The sequence below is a fragment of the Stenella coeruleoalba genome (assembly GCF_951394435.1).
Source record: "Stenella coeruleoalba genome assembly, chromosome: 16".
Classification (NCBI taxonomy): domain Eukaryota; kingdom Metazoa; phylum Chordata; class Mammalia; order Artiodactyla; family Delphinidae; genus Stenella; species Stenella coeruleoalba.
In genome coordinates, this window is record NC_137162.1 from 45,471,041 (window position 1) to 45,483,464 (window position 12,424).

General features: G+C 36.8%; 1 protein-coding gene across 1 annotated transcript in view; it reads right to left on the reverse strand.

Moving 5' to 3' along the window:
• Nucleotides 1-12,424, reverse strand: part of ZFAND4 (zinc finger AN1-type containing 4) — a 71,864-nt gene that overhangs the window by 46,005 nt on the left and 13,435 nt on the right. The window contains exon 2 of the mRNA XM_079901031.1: nucleotides 11,346-11,646. Within this exon, the coding sequence (XP_079757157.1) occupies nucleotides 11,346-11,607 (262 nt within the window). The 5' untranslated portion in view covers nucleotides 11,608-11,646. The remainder of the gene's footprint in view (nucleotides 1-11,345; nucleotides 11,647-12,424) is intronic.

Genomic DNA, 12,424 nt, shown 5'->3' on the forward strand with positions numbered 1-12,424 from the left:
ATGAATAAAAAGAATTATACACCATGACCAAGTTAGATTTATCCCAAGTATGCAAGGCAATGTAGTCCGTCACGTCATCAGGTTAAAAAAGAAAAATCACATGATCACATCAATAGATGCAAAAAAAGTATTTGATGAAATCTAACATTCATTCTTCATAAAAGTTCCCAGCAAATTAGGAATAGAGGGGAACTTCCTCAATTTGACCAAAAAAAAACCAAAACAAAAACAAAAACCCTACATACTTAATTGTTTGAAATTCAAAGATTTCCTGCTAAGATCAGTAACAAGGCAAGGATGTCTCCCCTCACTACTGCTTTTGAATATTGTACTGGAAGTCCTAGCTAATGCAATAAAACAAGAAAAGGAAATGAAAAGTATACAGATTGGGAAGAAGTTACAAAACTGTCTTTGTTTGCATATGACATGATTGTCTATGTAGAAAAATCCAAAAAGAGTCAACAAAAAAACTCCTGGAACTGATAAGCAATTAGATTATAGCAAGGTCGCAGGATACCAGATTAATATACTAAAGTCTATCACTTTTTTATATACCAGCAATGGTCAAGTGGAATTTGAAATTGAAAATACATTATCATTTATGTTAGCACCAAATATAATTTTAAAACTTAGGTATGAATCTAATAAATATGTATGAGAGCTATATGAGGAAAACTATAAAATAGTAATGAAAGATATCAAATAATAACCAAATAACTAGAGAGAGATTCCACATTCATGGACTGGAAGACTCAATATTGTCAAGATGTCAGTTCTTCCCATCTTGATCTGTAGATACAACACAATCCCATCAAGATCTTAGCATGTTTTGTGGCTATCAATAAACTTATTGTAAAGTTTATATGGAAAGGCAAAAGACCCAGAATAGTGATTCCAATACTGAAGAACAGAGTTTGAAGACTGACACTATGCAACTTCAAGACTTACTATAAAGTTACAGCAATCAAGACAGCGTGGTAATGATGAAAGAATAAACAAATATAATCGATAGAATAGAGAGCACAGAAATACACCCACAAAAATATAGTCAAGTGATCTTTGACAAGAGAGTGAAGGTAATATAATGGAGCAAAGATAGTCTTTTCCACAAATAGTGCTGGAACAACTGGACATCCACATGCAAAAAAAATTAAAAATAATCTGGTCTCAGACCTTATATGCTTCACAGAAATAAACTCAAAATGGATCAGAGTCCTAAATGTAAAATGCAAAACTATAAAACTCCTAGATGATAACAAGCAGAAAAACCTAGATGACCTTGGGTATGGTGATGACTTTTTAGATACAACACCAAAAGCATGATACATGAAAGAAATAATCGATAAGCTAGACTTCATTAAAATTATACACTACTGCTCTGCAAAAGACAATGTCAAGAGAATGAGAAGACATGCCACAGACTGGGAGAAAACAAACAACAATAAGAAAAGAAACAACTTAAAATTTAAAAATGGGTTAAAGACCTGAACAGACACTTTACCCAAGAAGATATACAGATAACAAGTAAGCATTTGAAAAGATGTTCAACATCATATGTCATTAGTGAAATGCAAATTAAAATGACAGTGAAATACCACTACACACCTATTAGAATGGCCAAAATCCAGAACACTGACATCATCAAATGCTGGCAAGGATGTACAGCAATAGGAACCCTCATTCAACGCTGGTGGGAATGCAAAATGGTACAGTCACCTTGGCAGTTTTGTACAAAACTAAACATACTCTTACCATACAATCCAGCAATCACACTCCTTGGTATTTTCCTAAAAGAGCTGAAAACTTATGCCCACACAAAAACCTGCACATGGATGTTTATAGCATCTTTATTCATAATCGCCAAAACTTGAAGCAACCAAGATGTCCTTCAGTAGATGAATGGGTAATTAAACTGGGGTACATGAAGACAATGGGAGTGTTATAAAGATCTAAGCAGTGTTCAGTGTTATAAAGAAATAAACTATCAAGCCATTAGAAGGCATGGAGGAAACATAAATGCATATTGCTAATGGGAAGAAGCCAATCTGAAAAGGCTACATACTCTATGATTTCAACTATATGACATTCTGGAAAATACAAAACTATGGAATAGACAGTAAAAAGAATATGGCTTCCAGGGGTTGAGAAGAGGGAGGAATGAATAGGGACAGCACAGAGAACTTTTAGGGCAATGAAATTATCTTCTATAGTACTATAATGGTAAATATATCATTATGTAAACTATGTAATGTAAACTATGGACTTTAGGTGAAAATGGTATGCCAATGTAGGTTCATCAACTATAACAAATGCCTCACTCTAGTGTGAGATGTTGATAGTGGGAGAGGTTGTACAAGGGAGGGTGGAGGGCATGCAGTCTACAGGAAATCTCTAGTTTTTGTTCAGTTTTATTGTGATCTGAAAATTGCTCTAACAAAATTCATTAATTTTTAAAATGCTTATCTAAAAGAAAGAAATTGAGAAAACCAATAAACTGAAAATTATTTCCATTCCTGGTTTCTTATTAAACTGAATACATATATTTCTACTCAACATTGCCAATTTCCACTTTAATTCTTAAGATTAACATTATGTGGTAAGTACATGTAGTACATACATACTGTCAAACAAAGACGTTAAAGTACTTTTGAAAACATTGTAGGGTTGTAGTCACTTCAGAAAATGCAAAAAGTAATGGTAGAAAGAGCTTTATGAGAATAAACTAGAGAAGGAATGGCATATACAAAGAGACTACATATTTTAATGTCTCAAATGGAAAAATAATCTATACTAGATGACCATATTTCAGTTAGATACAGTTAAGAACTATTAAACATCACTCTGGATTTCCTTCACTCAAATATTTGAATGCTTATTCTATGTCAGACATTAGTCTCTGGGTTAAAAATACACTGGTGAATAAGAAAAAGACCACGACCTCATGATGCTTAGATTTTACTTAAAAATAATACTACTAATAAATCCAACCATTCATCCATACATTCACCTATAATATAATGCCAGGTTATTCAATGTAATGAAAACCAGTACAGCAGGGTAAAGATAAAGAGCGACTGGCACATGTAGGAGTGGGAAGTATATTTTTAATAAGAGTGGTTAAGAAAGGCATGAGGAAATGACATGTGAGAATTTTTTTTGGCCATGCCACACAGCTTGTGGGATCTTTAGTTCCCTGACCAGGGATTGAACCCAGGCCCTCTGCAGTAACAGTACACAGTCCTAACCACCAGAACACCAGGGAATTCCCTTTGAGAATTTTAATAAAGTGAGAGAATGAACAATAACTGTATCTGGAGGAGGAGATACCTTCAAGCAGGAAGATGCTGGTCTTATTGAAGAAAGAGTAAAAAGGTGGTGTGCCTCAAGTAGAATTACTAAAATGGAAAGTAATAAAACAGGGTTAAAGATACATGTAGGGGGCTTCCCTGATGGCGCAGTTGTTGAGAGTCAGCCTGTCGATGCAGGGGACGCGGGTTCGTGCCCCGGTACGGGAGTATCCCACATGACGTGGAGCGGCTGGGCCCGTGAGCCATGGCCACTGAGCCTGCGCGTCCGGAGCCTGTGCTCCGCAACGGGAGAGGCCACAACAGTGAGAGGCCTGCGTACCGCAAAAAAAAAAAAAAAAAAGATACATGTAAGAAAAACTTTAAATGCAACAGTAGTGCATTTGGATTTTACTTTGATTGTGATGGGAAGCCACTGGAAGGTTTTGAACAGGGGACTGACAAACAGAGACAAAGAGAGAATCTTGAAAGCAGCAAGAGAAGAGTTACTTTTCAAACAAAGGCATGGTCAATAAGATTAACAGCTGATTCCTAATCGGAAACCATGGAAGACAGAAGGCAAAAAGATGACATATTCAAAGTGCCAAAAGAAAAAAAAACCTGTCAACCAATAATTCTATATATAATGAAATTAACCTTCAAAAATGGACAAGAATTAAGACAATTCAGACAAACAAAAATTGAAAGAGTTTGTCACTAGCAGCCTGTCATACAAAAAATGTTAAAAGGAGTCCTTCAGGCTACAATGAAGGAACACTAGAGGCTACCTTGAATCCACACAAAGAAATAAAGAACATTGGTAAAAAAAAAAATACATAGGTAAATACAAAAGACAATATTAATATATTTATAATTTATAGCTATAAACACCTACATTAAAGAAGAAAAGATCTCAAATCAATAATTTAAACTTCCACCTTAAGAAACTAAAACAGAACACCAAACTAAACTCAAAGCAAGGAGGAGAAAGAAATAATAAAGTAGAGTAAACAAAATAAACAATAGAGAAAACTAAGGAAATCAGTAATTTCAAAAAAGTAACAAAATTGACAAAACTTTAGCTAGACTAAGAAAAGGGAGACTCAAATCACAAAAATCAAGAATGAAAGTGGACACATTGCTACTGACCTTACAAAAATTAAACAAGCTGCATGAAATGGAATAATTCCTAGAAACTCACAAACTATGAAAACTGAATCAAGAAGAACCAGAATATCTGAATAAACCTAAAAAGTAGAGATTGAGTCAGTAATCAAAGAACATCCAACAAAAAGAGCTCAGGACCAGACATTAATGCTAAATTCTGCCAAACATTTAATTTAAAGCATTGGTCCCCAACCTTTTTGGCACCAGGGATGGGTTTCATGGAAGACAATTCTTCCACGGATGGGGGGCGGTGGGCGGGGAGATGGTTCAGGTGGTAATGCGAGCTATCGGAAGCAGCAGATGAAGCTTTTTTTTTTTTTTTTACATCTTTATTGGGGTATAATTGCTTTACAATGGTGTGTTAGTTTCTGCTTTATATCAAAGTGAATCAGTTATACATATACATATGTTCCCATATCTCTTCCCTCTTGCATCTCCCTCCCTCCCACCCTCCCTATCCCACCCCTCCAGGTGGTCCACAAAGATGAAGCTTTGTTCGCTCACTCACCTGCTGCTCACCTCTTGCTGTGCGGCCTGGTTCCTAACAGGCTGCGGACTGGTATCAGTCTGCAGCCCGTGGGATGGGGACCCCTGATTTAAAGGATTAACATAATCTTTCACAAACTCTCACAAAAAGTAAAAGAGGACAGAAAACTTACCAACTCCTTCTGTCAGGGCAGTATTACTGGGTTACTAGTAAACACCAAAGATATTACAGGAAAATAAAACAACAGACTAATATCCCTTGTGAATATAGTTGCAAATATCCTCAACAAAATACTAGCAAACAGAATCTAGCTGCACATCAGAAGGATTATCTACCACGACCAAGTGGGATTCATCCCAGGAGTGCACACAAACCACATGATCATCTCAATAGATACAGAAAGTGCATGTGACAAAATCCAATTATTTCATGAGAAAACATTGAACAAATAGGAATTGAAGGAAATTTCCTCAAGCTGGTATACAGTCTCTATAAAACAACAATCAGTAACCACCATATCTAACCGTAAAAGGATGAAAGCTGTCCCCCTAAGATAAGAAATAAGACACGGATGTTCACTTTCACCATTTCTATTTAACATTTTACTGACGGTTCTAGTCAGGACAATTAGGCAAGAAACAAAAATAAAAAGTATTGAGATTGGAAAGGAAGAAGTAAAACTATATTCACTGATGACATGATCTAAGAACATGGAAAACCCTATAGAATCCACCAAAAAAACCCAATCTCAGGGCTTCCCTGGTGGCGCAGTGGTTGAGAGTCTGCCTGCCGATGCAGGGGACACGGGTTCGTTCCCCGGTCCGGGAAGATCCCACATGCTGCAGAGCGGCTGGGCCTGTGAGCCATGGCCGCTGAGCCTGCGCGTCCGGAGCCTGTGCTCCGCAACGGGAGAGGGCACAACAGTGAGAGGCCCGCGTACCGCAAAAAAAAACCAACCAAAACTGTACATGAAAGTTGAAATGGCCTTATTCAAAATCACCAAAAACTGAAGTGTCCTCAACTTGGGAATGAGTAAGTGTAGTATATCCATACAATGGAAAACTACTCAACCATAAACGGAATGAACTATTGATATATGGAACAATATGAATAAATCTCAAATGCATGTGTATTACATATAAGCAAAAGGAAGCTCAATAAAGCTGGGGAAAAAAGAAGTAAAGGGATGGAAAAAGATGTGCCTTTGACAGGCTCACTCATCAGCAGACTGGGTAAGGCAAGGAAAGAATCAGTGAACTGAAAGAAATGTCAACAGGAACTTCTCAAATCAAAATGCAAAGAGAAAAAAGAATTTTTAAAAAAAGGAACATCAAAGAACTATTGAAATTTTTCAAAACGTGTAACTGGAATACTAGAAGAAAGAGAAAATTGGAACAGAAGAAATAGTTTAAGTAATAATGACCCAGAATTTTCCAAAATTAATGAGATACACCAAAGCACAGATTAGGAAGCTCAGAGAACACCATATAGGATAGCTGCACATCAGAAGGATTGTGATGGATAAATAGGATAAATAGGATAAAAATTTTAAAATCTACACCTAGGCATGTTATATCAAACTGCAGAAAAGCAAAGACAAAGAGAAAGTCTTCAAAGAAGACAGAGGAAAAACCATATGGATAATAATTACAGGAACCTTCTTATCCAAAATCCTATAAGCAAGAAGAGAGTGGAGTAAAATATTTAAAATGTTGAAAGAAAAAGACCACCAACCTAGAATTCTGTACCCTATGAAATTATCCTTCAAAAGTGAAGGAGAAATAGAGTTTCTCAGATAAAAAAAATTTGAGATAATTTGTTGCTAGTACAACTGCCTTGCAGGAAATGAAGTTCTTCAGAGAAAAGGAAAATGATATAGATCTACATAAAGAAAGAAAGAGCATTAAAGAAGGAACAAAGAATAAGGGCAATGAGTAGAAAATAGAAACAGATATGGTAGTTATTAATTCAACTATATCAGTAATCATTTTAAACATCAATTGCCTCAATAAACCAATTAAAAGACAGAGATTGTCAGAGTGGATCAAAAAACAAGACCCAACTACATGTTGTCTATAAGAAATCCACTTTAAATATAAAGATATATATAGATTAAAAGTAGAGGGATGTATATATGTCCATGCCACTCTCTCACTTTGTCCCAGCTTACCCTTCCCCCTCCCCATGTCCTCAAGTCTATTCTCTAGTACGTCTGCGTCTTTATTCCTGTCCTGTCTTTATTCCCATCCTGTCGCTACGTTCTTCATGACCATTTTTTTTTTTTGGATTCCATATATATGTGTTAGCATACGGTATTTGCTTTTCTCTTTCTGACTTACTTCACTCTGTATGACAGACTCTAGGTCCATCCACCTCACTACAAATAACTCAATTTCGTTTCTTTTTATGGCTGAGTAATATTCCATTGTATGTATGTGCCACATCGGATATATATATAATACCAAATGTAAAACCAATAGCTAGTGGGAAGCAGCCGCATAGCACAGGGAGATCAGCTCGGTGCTTTGTGACTACCTAGAGGGGTGGGATAGGGAGGGTGGGAGGGAGGGAGATGCAAGAGGGACGAGATATGGGGATATATGTATATGTATAGCTGATTCACTTTGTTATAAAGCAGAAACTAACACACCATTGTAAAGCAATTATACTGCAATAAAGATGTTAAAAAAATAAAATAAAATAAAATAAATAGTAATATAGCTGGATATAAAAAAAGTACAGGGACGGATACAATTTTATTTGTCAATTATACCTCAATAAAACTGAGGGAAAAAGAAGTAAAGGGATGGAAAACGATATATTATGCTAATGCTAATCAAAAAAAAAAGCTAGAGTAGCTATATTAATTGCAGACAGAACAGGCTACAGACCAAGGAAAAATATCCGAGATAAAGCGGGGCATTACCTAGTGATAAAGGGGTCAGTTCTCCGAGACGACATAATCCTTAATATGTATGGATACAATCAGCTATCAAAACTTATAAATTGTATTACAATAAGTAAGACAGTATAATTTTGGCACGGGGGGACACATCAGGTGATTAAGAGTTGTGTGCATATAAAAATGTAAAACATGACAGGTATGAAATTACTTTAGTGAGAAAAGACTAGACTAATTCAATAAGTGGTATTTATATAGCCAATTATTTATAAAGTGAAAAAAATGGATCCCTAGTTGATACTGTATCAGGCAAAATAAAGTAGGTTATATTGAACTTACCCCAAACCATCCCCAAAACGTCAATGGCTTAAGACAAAGATTTATTTTTTGCTCAAGTTACATGTCTAATGCATGTCAGGAGGGCTCTGCTCACTATAGTCACTCAGGGACCCAGGCTGATAGAGACTTCCATTCATAGCTCACTGGCCAGAACTATTAACATGGTCCCACCAACTCATAAAGTTGGCCAGGGAAACAATCCTATCCCATGTACGGAAGAGAAATTTTTATTAGGGAGCGGTAATGCCAATGATTTGATGGCAAGTACAGGGAATCCACTGCCCACGGCAATAAAAAACCAGCTGACAATAATCCCTTACATTTCTTGGAACATTTTTTTCTTTCCAAATTCCTATCCTCTGAGTACCATGTACTCTTCTTTGCAGAACACTACTTTAGGTAATGATAAGCTCCAAAGAATTTTCCTTCTCTGGAAACTCAAGAGAGCTAAATTACATGTCCTCCCAAGGGCATGGCTCTTATATCCTTTGGTACATATTGCACTATCTCCACAGACTAACCATTTTCCCCTCATCAAGAGCACAGATGCTCTGCTAAATGCTTTTCATTGAATTCATTTAATCCTGAGGACAACTCTGAACTAGGTACTATTATTAGTCCCATTTTAAATTAGCACAACTGAGGTAAAGAGAGGTTAAGTAATTTACTCAGTTGGTAATCTGAAATCAGGCAGTCTGGCTTCAGTTGCTCCTGTCCCTTCAAGACCCATTTAAAGTCCCCTTGTAGGTACTACAGCCTCATCATTCCTAATCCAGCACACTCCTTCAACCCTTTCTCTGCAGCCCCCTCCATCTACCCTCCTATCTCCCACTATGCTCTAGTTCCCAGCTTCCCAAAAGTTGCCCAAAAGGAAAAGCAGTCTGGCAGGGCAACCATTTCCCTGAAGGATTAAACTGAACAGTGTCACCTCTGCCTTCCTATCCTACCTACTCCATATCCTTTTATCTTGGAGAGTCTTACCCACCATGTTATCCTCAAATGTCATCCTGGGTAGAAATAGAAATATCACCTAGAAAAGGATTAAAATTAATTTTACATGAAGGATGCCCTCTTAAAGCCTCCTGAAGAGCAGAGTGACTATCCCTGCCCACGGGCTGCAAGAAGTTACAAAAGTTTAGAGAATAGGAGGGAAAGAAGGGGTGAGGGCTAGAAGGATGGGGAATGGGAACAGGAATTAAGATCTATTGGCCACTAGTGGTAAGTGCTATGGACTGAACTGTATCCCCCCAAAATTTATATCTTGAAGTCCTAACCCTCAAAGTGATGGTATTCGGAGATGGGGCCTTTGGGAGATAATTAGGTTTAGATGAGGTCATGAGGGTAAGGCCCTTATGGTTGGATCCAAGCCCTTATAAGAAGAGATGCCCATGTGAGGACACAGTGAAAACAAACCTGTCTACAAGTCAGGAAGAAAGCCTCACCAGAATCTAATCATGCTGGTACCCTGATCTCAGAGTTTCAGGCTCTGGAATTGTGAGAAAATAAATTTCTGTTGTTTAAGCCTCCCAGTCTATGCTATTTTATTGTGACAGCCCAAGCAGACAAAGACTGTAGAGATTTTACATATTACCTCATTTAATCTCCCAATAAGTATATTCGTTTTATAAATGTCTAAACTAGGTTTCAACTGTCTAATAACTACAAAGTCATTGCTCTTACCCTATGTCTCCTCCTACAGGGGACAAGTAGCCTATATCTTGGCTCTGGTCCAACTCTGTCAGTAAATATTTCCCTGGGATGAGCCCCTAATCTTTCCTAAGCCCAAATCTACTCTTCTGCCATTAAGAGAACTAAACAGGATGCCCTCTAGAGTGCTTCTGCTGCACGGAGATTATTCAAAATGCCTGAAAGCAGGAAAAAATGCAGAGATTACTTAGAACACAAGAGGGTTTTTTTTAAATCTTACCGCTCCTAAAAAGACATCATTACACCATCATATAAATAAAAGAGCAGGAAAAGTCAAAATAAACTATTCTGACTCTGTATTTCACCAAATCATTTGGGGACAGAAAAGCTTCATGTGCCATTAATGGGTGTACTGATGTGGTCATTGGACTCAGCTGGTCACTAACTTCAATAGAACTTAGTTACTAGAGGAATACCAAATTTCAGAAACTCAGATACCAGGATCCCTGACTTTACAAAGATAAAAAATTCCAATCCTCCTCATCCTTCTATAATTCTGAACTTAAACTGAGCTGGAGGGCATGCTAGTTTCTACCTTTATATTACAAGCAAGTTCCAGCTGGCTCAAAAAGCAAAGATCCATTTAGTGTTATATGGAAAATTTTCTAGTCTTTACTGGATTTTAACAACTATAAATGGCAAATACCACTTATTTCAGAAATCTGCCAAGTACAAAGAAAAAGACTAATTTTAACACAAAGTAATTTATAACACTTTTCACAAATACGCTAACCACAAAAGAGACATTATACAATATTCAGTATCCCTGCTATACTGAGGAAACTTCAAATCTATGTAAATGTAAACCAAAAACTCTTCCCAGAAAATCTCCACATTAAAAAAAGAAAAAGTAGGGCTTCCCTGGTGGCGCAGTGGTTGGGAGTCCGCCTGTCGTTGCAGGGGACGCGGGTTCGTGCCCCAGTCCGGGAAGATTCCACATGCCGTGGAGCGGCTGGGCCCGTGAGTCGTAGCCGCCTGCGCGTCCGGAGCCTGTGCTCCGCAACGGGAGAGGCCATAACAGTGAAAGGCCCGCGTACCGCAAAAAAAAAAAAAAAAAAAAGAATTCACAAAGCACTCTAAAAAAGTAAACAGGGTCAATAAAAGGGAATTCAATTATCACTGTAAGGTAGTTATTGCAGAATCTTCACATCATCATAACCTGTTGAAAAACTATTTTAAAATATTATTTCACACCATTAACATAATGCCAGGGATTTGCTTTGATTCAAAAGAATCTGGTAGAAAGGGAACAGAGTGGGGGAAATGCAGGAATGGAAAAAACAGTTCATGAATTGATAACCGTTGAAGCTGAGTAGGACGTATATAAGGATTCATTCTCCATTTCTTTCTAATTCCATGTATGTTTGACATTTCTCCATAACAAAAGCTAAAAAGTTATTATACACTCTTGAAGAACAAATTTAATCCTCATATCCTACAAAACAAGAAAGACTAGTACCTTCCAATCTTCGAATTTTTGCTTTCACAGAAATAACAGCTTCAAAGCGTGAAACTCTCAGCTCAAAACATGTTCCAGTCAGTGTTTCAATGAAGAGCTCCATGGTATCATAGAAAGGAAGTCTGTAGTAAAATGGTCCCATGTTATCTTCATTGAAGAATGGAGGATCTTTTCTGTTATCCATTACTTTGACTTTTCTAATTCCTCTGGAATATGTTGTAGGCAACTGTATTCCAGTTCTAACCAAATCAGCTTTGAACATTGGTAATATATATCGTTGTTCATGTTTTGAGTTTTGTACCTAAAAAACAAGAATAATGTTTTTTTAACAAGCCTATGTGAAAGTCTCATTCCTCCACAAAGATTTTCTCAACTCTGGCCCATATCAGCCTTCCAGAGAGCCCGGAATTCATTTTAGTGCTTACTAGGCCTAATCCTGAACTTTACACAATTGTCTTTGAACTCACTCTCCCAATTAGAGTGTAAGATTATTAAGAACAGGTATATTTGCTACACTTTATCTTACTAGAGCTCAGCAGTTACTTACACTACATGCTCAACAAATATGTTTTTTTGTTAATGATATTTAAACCAATGAACTCCACATGTAGGTATATATTTGCAAGACTTTGAATAACTTATGCACATCCTTTCCTAAAACACGTAAGTTACATTTTATAACCCATACAAAGTATGTTATAGCCATTGTACATCTGAATCACACTGAATAAAAGGAATAGTAACCATCTTAAAAGTAGGATTCACTAAATAATCAATAAGAATTTGGGTTTCCAAAGGTTGTCCACCAGTATAGCACTGAGATGAGGTTAATACTGGTAACAGACATTAGACATAATCTCTACACACAAACATACAATGGCTAATGAATATGAAAGGCAAACACAACCAACAGAAATACTAAAATAAATTATAAGTGTATAATTAGGAGAATAGGAATAATCAAATTGATAAATTGCTATTAATCAGTGAAAACTTTGAAAAGGCGGGGGGGGCTTGAACTTAAACTAAAAGGACAAATGATACATATTCTTTCTGGAGAAGTAGGTAAACCTTTTCAG